This window comes from Gobius niger (genome assembly GCF_951799975.1).
Source record: "Gobius niger genome assembly, chromosome: 15".
NCBI lineage: Eukaryota > Metazoa > Chordata > Actinopteri > Gobiiformes > Gobiidae > Gobius > Gobius niger.
In genome coordinates, this window is record NC_136866.1 from 19,251,872 (window position 1) to 19,257,839 (window position 5,968).

A 5,968-nucleotide genomic window follows, 5' to 3' on the forward strand; every position below is an offset into this window, starting at 1 on the left:
GGCTAAACCAAACTTCCCTAGCCCGACTTCAACTTGTCCAAAATGCTGCTGCACGCCTCCTCTCTGGCACTAAAAAGTGTGAGCACATAACGCCTGTTTTAAAGTCCTTACATTGGCTCCCTGTCCGAAGCCGCATTGACTTTAAAATCCTCTTATTTGTTTTTAAATGCCTTCACGGCCTTGCACCTTCGTACCTGTCCGACCTTATTCAGCCTTACACTCCGGCTCGCAGCCTCAGGTCGGGAGACCAATCTTTGTTAGTCGTCCCAAGGTCTCAAAGGAAACTGAGAGGCGATCGTGCCTTTTCAGTTGCAGGCCCGTCATTGTGGAATGCACTGCCCTTGCACCTTAGACAGGCCGAGTCACTTTCTGTTTTTAAGTCGGCTCTTAAAACTTATCTGTTTACTGTAGCTTTTAATTGAGTTAAGAATCTTTTGTATTTTATCTTTTTTGCCGGTATTCCTTGTATTCTTTTTACCTATGTGCTCTTAATTTTTACTGTGACCTTTTGCTGTTGTGTTCTGCACTTTGGTCAACTATGTTGTTTTTAAAGTGCATTATAAATAAAGTTGGATTGGATTGGATTGGATTCTTGTGATTGCTTATGCGGGCGACGATGGGGCGAGGGTCCTCCGGCTGGTGGTGGTGGGGGGGGTCGGTTGTTTGAGTGAGTTAGCGGTCACCATCTCTCCGGTTAGCGAGTCCTGGCCTGCTCTAGCCGGCGCATCAGCTGCTGCCTGCGCGTCTGCAACCGCTCCTTCTCCTGCTGCAGCCGGAGCTCGTCCTCCTCCAGCGAGCTCAGGTACTCCGTGGCCTTCTTCAGGATGAGCACCTTAGCGGCCTTCTCGTTGTGGGCCAGCTCGGGCACGTGGTCCCGCAGCGTGAGGAAGCTTGAGCGCAGGTCGTTGCGGCGCTGGCGTTCCAGGATGTTGTGGTTGCGCCTCCTCTCGCTGTCCTCCGAGTCGGAGCCGGCGTGGGCGCGGGGGCTGCTCTCGCCGCCGCTGGACCCGGAGCTGCGCTTGCTGCGGCTGCTCGCCACGGAGAGGGAGGACACGCTGGAGGAAGAGGAGTTGGTCCGGGTGGGCGGTCTCGGGGCGTCGCTGCCGCCGCAGGTTCTGTGTCTCTTGGCAGGAGGGGCGTGGTCGTCGTCAGACGCATACGGGGAGGGTGCGGCGTAGTTGTGCTGCTGCTGGTGGACCGAGGAGCGTTTGAGGATGAGCTCCTGTGGCGCCCGGCTCATGAAGCGAGGCCGCTGATCGCAGCTCTTAGCGGCTGGCATCAGGGAGCCGCGCCTCTTCTCCACCGTCACCACATCAATCTCCTCCTCGTCTTCCTCGTCATCATCGTCTTCCTCCTCCTCCTCCTCCTCTGCATCTTCATCGTCTTCATCATCATCGTCATCATCTGCGGAGAGAAAAGGTCCGGGTCAATCATAAATGTCTTAAAGAATGTAAAACATTAAGACAGGGGTTCTCAATCGAGGTACGCAAACTTTCCTTTCGTAACCAGACCTAACGGAGTAGTCAGGAGCCAGACAATTCACTACTACTGTACATGTTTTAGGTTGACAGGGAAACCGGAGGAAACCCACATCTGTACAAGAAGAATAGGTGAATTCTTTCTATGGCTTTTGCATATTGCACTCTAGCCTACATGTATTTCAATTTGCCATTTCAAGGTAATGCTCAACATTTAAATTGGATGGTTTTTTTGGTGTGGACAAAGTTTATACTCATTATTTACTCCAATGCAGGCCTTGTGACATTTGGAAGGTTGTTCAATCCTTTCTGATGTAATGTGAAAGGTTGAATCTTACACAATGTAACATAAAAAAAGAAGAGACGAGTGTGGGAATCGAAGGGAGAGAGACACACGTTGCTCAGTTGTGTTTGCAAAGTCAGAAACCAGTTAAGGCTTGGCGTCAGTCAGTGCTGGGCTAATCTACCCGGCAGGTGTTGACATGCATCGTCGGCGCGCGGAGCAGACGGGCCAGATTTCTTTCTTTCTCTTCTTCTGCCTCTCCTTTAGAAGTCGTCTGTGGTGCTGAGAATGTATGTTGACCTCAGGCCGGGGTGAAAACTATACGGCTGCATGGAACATAGAGGTCAGACTGAAGCACCGGAGATAAACTAAGACAGAGTCAGGTCCAAACCAGCACTTTATTGGGTGTAAAACCACGACTCAACAGAATAAAACCAGAACTAAACCAGGTCTAACCCCCCACTATGTATACATCAAGACTAGGGCTAACTTATAGAGTGAAAAGCTGCCAAAGAGCAGGCCTAAACCAGAACTTAAACCGGGACAAAACTTGGACTGAATCAAGGGATTAAACCAGGTCACAACAAAGACTGTACCTGGACTTTAACGGAAGCTAAACCAGGACTAAAGCAAGGATAAAACAAAGGACTTCAACCAGAGCTAAAGTGAGACTAAACCAGGATAAAACAAAGGACTTAAACAGACCTAAACCATGACTAACCCCCTTTAAAACAGGTCCCTGCATGAATGACCTCTCCTCCTATCTTATCACTGCCGGCGCGTTTGAACCCGGGAGGTGGCTAGTCGTAAAAATAGCTCTGCGATAAATAAACCTTCACTATCAGCTGTGGGAGTGTCCCATGTAGCGCCTTTTCCATGTGACCCGCTTCACCTCGCGCTCGACGGGCGCACGCGTGAACCTGGCACCGCTCTTGGCACAAACCCACGGATGACACAACTGACAGAGCTCGCTCGCCCTTGTTGGCGCGCGGGGAAAAGTGGGCGGGGCAGGCTTCCCCCACGCGCGAGGAGCCGGGTATGTGCGGCTCAAAACATTTGTTGTTGGGGAAAAAACCAAAAGAAAAGAAAAAAGAACGCGTAAAACAGCACATAGCCTGACATCATAGTGATTCAAGAAGATTTATTTTGGTTCGAAAGCCCACAAAGACGACGATTTAGCACCACAAGCGGCAGGGGGAGGGAAGCGCAACAACAACAGGTCCTCCCGCGCTGGAGCCGTGCCAAACGGACAGCTGTCGGGATGGATACTGCCCAATACAAAGCCACATGTCACCCGGCCTGAAATAATAGCGTTTTCCTACATCCACCACCCTCCTCTCTCTCTCTCTCTCTCTCTCAGTCTGTCTCTCTCTCCGACTGTTGTGGAGGCGGCGATTTGGCAAAGCGAACACCCTGATGTGTGCCAAGCCAGACGCCTTTCCTTTTGTACTTCAGTGTCGCGGCGAATGGCCCCGTGATAAGGACGCGTGAGTGTTTATTCAGGACGCGAGGCGAGCCACGGGGATGCGTAAAACATGGGAGCAGGGCAGGAGTTGAACCATGATTTCTTTTGGTTTGTCAGTCAGTTTGTAAGCGCCCTTCACAAAACCTTCAGGGAGAAATGCTGTCACCGCAATCTACACAACAACAACAACGACTACCTATAGTATATAAGCTTGTTCACAACAAAAGGTTTTGGAATTAAATGTGCAGGTCTTTTATTGCAAACTTCTGCTTTAAAAACACGCTGAAGGACAAAACAACTACACAAAACTTGGGTACAGAGCCTTTAAGTTTTGGAATCTCTTCTGAAGACTTCGCTTTAATGAAAAGCACGTCTTTGGCGATCAAATACCTCGCCAGTCGCCTTATCTGGCGCGCGCAAATGGTGCCTTAATCCAAAGTGTAACCACAGACTTGCTTTGTTGATTAGCCTTGGTGCGCCACAACTGAACGCGCACGCACAATAAACAAGCTCCGGTGAAGCCAGGCAGCCAAGCACCGTAAGTCAGTGTGTCTTCTTTTTCATTTTCTTTTTTCTTTTTTTTTCTTTTTTTTTGTTTCCGCGCTGCCAGCTGAGGTCAGAGCACAATTCCCCCATTTTACCGCCATCTGCCGGATGAAGCGCCCGCTGATTACATAAACCTCGCTCGCTCGCTACCACTATACGCGCTCCAGGCACTTTAGATTTGTGTGTGTGTGTGTGTGTGTGTGTGTGTGTGTGTGTGTGTGTGTGTGTGTGTGTGTGTGTGTGTGTGTGTGTGTGTGTGTGTGTGTGTGTGTGTGTGTGTGTGTGCGTGCGTGCGTGCGTGCGTGCGTGCGTGCGTGCGTGCGTGCGTGCGTGTGCGTGTGAACTAGAGAGAGAGAGAGAGAGGTAATCGGATTCAAAGCCGGTCATATGAACAAGCTCCCCAGACCTACCAACTGGCAACCCAAACAATAACACAAGGCGCTTAAAGCCACACTACTGCGCGTAAAAACTCTAAAGATAAACAAACGAGCGCCAAATTCTCCGGGAGACACGACAGTTTGGGAGTAGGTTAGTAAAGGACACCATTAAAGGTCCTCTTTAATGGCCGAACCGAGCTGCTGATGTTCCGGTCTCAGTCTAGTTATAAAGTAGCGATTACGCACGCTTTTTTAAAACGTTTTACACCGGTAACAAGACCAGAGGATGCTCTTGTTTGGTTCTCAGAGTGTGTGGGTGAAAGATTACGCAGCGTGGTTTTCATGACAATATGTTCCAGAGTGTTTCAAACGTGCTTACCGGTGTCGCTGAGGGCGCTCTCGTGCGTCACCGCAGTCTCCGCGCTCCCCGCTCCGTCCCTGCCGTTCTTCTTATTCACGGGGAAGGGGAACACCACCGCCGGGTCCACGCACTCTGACACCGAGCTGCGCGTCACCGCCTCGGGTGGCTTGACGCACGGTGCCACGGCTCCTGCTGCGGCCGCCGTTGCCGTCGCTCCTCCTGCGGCTGTCGCAGCTGCTGTTGCCGTTACCGCTGCCGCGCTCCCGTTAATAGCCCTGCCTAGTTTCTCAGTCACCACCCTCTCCAGTTTCTCCCTGGCGGAGAAGCCGCTCCACATGCAGTCCTGGATGATGATGCTGCTGCTGTTGTTAGGGTTCGCCGTATCCAAACCCGCGCCAAACAAGTCCAAGTCGTCCGAGGCGCCCCATATATCGTCCCCGGGGAGCAGCAGCAGCTCGGAAGCCCAGTCTAGCGGGTCCAGCGGGTCCACGGTGTCCCCGGCTCCTGCTCCTCCTGCCCCCGCGTCTCCCGGTAGCGCGGCGCGGCTCGGGGAGAGGGGAGGAGTGGGCAGCAGCTCGAATTTCTTCCAGATGTCCTCCCCCGGTGGCGCAGAGTCGGGACCACAGAAGTAGAAGTCATCCTCGTCCGGGTAGAAGCAAGGCTGGAGCGAGTCGAAGTCCAAGTCGGAGTTTTTCCCGATGATCGCCGGCATTCTCTCTCTTCCCCCCGCGATCAAAGCGTTCCTGTCTGGGTAGGAAGGAGGAGAGGACACGTTAGGACTCACATCGCACCTGAACAGCCCACACACACACGGCAACAAACGCTACTTCTTTTACAAACGCGGCCAAGAGACTGGAAAAGATCTACGAGCCATGCGTAAAACGGTCCATTACGCACGAAGCGGATGCGGTTACCTCCAAAGTGTACATACAAAAACAAATCAGCGACAAGACAGGGTGTAAATAAACAACAAACCCAAACAAAAGGACGCTCATAAATGCTCACCTTATTCCTTTCTCGCGGCAATGTCGTGCCAAAAAAATACTACCAATATTGACATAAAAAATGGTGTCTTGTCAGTGCGCGCTGCGGTGAGAGCGGTACGCGTGAGGACAGGAGCGAGACATCTACCACTCGGGGAGCTCAGACAGCCTTCTGACACACATCACAGCGCTGGCTGCGGTGTTATAGTCAGTCAACTCGCTGCTGCCGGGAGGAAGAAACCAGCCAGACTCCGCCCACCCCCGATATACCACTGCCCTCCCCTCCCCGTGCCCACCCCGTGCGCTCCTGATGCGAGGCTTGAATGCTCTTTCTCCCCTATATATTGCATACATTTTTATTGTGATTACCCCCTTCTTTGTGTCTTTCCTCGCCGATGTTTATTTTTCTTTTTTCTCGCGCGTAAAATTAAGGGCCAAATCATAGAAAGTGTCGGAAAACAAAGTGATTGTAGGA

At 51.7% G+C, this 5,968-nt stretch overlaps 1 protein-coding gene across 1 annotated transcript; it reads right to left on the reverse strand.

The window, feature by feature from the left end:
• Window positions 1–595: 595 nt before the first annotated feature.
• On the reverse strand, window positions 596–5,703 carry mycn (MYCN proto-oncogene, bHLH transcription factor). The gene is made up of 3 exons (XM_079572769.1): window positions 5,516–5,703; window positions 4,529–5,257; window positions 596–1,404 (listed from the first exon to the last, which is right to left on the reverse strand). The coding sequence occupies exons 2-3, from the start codon at window positions 5,220–5,222 to the stop codon at window positions 695–697; spliced, it is 1,404 nt and encodes a 467-aa protein (XP_079428895.1). The 5' UTR covers window positions 5,223–5,257; window positions 5,516–5,703; the 3' UTR covers window positions 596–694.
• Between the last annotated feature and the right edge of the window lie 265 nt (window positions 5,704–5,968).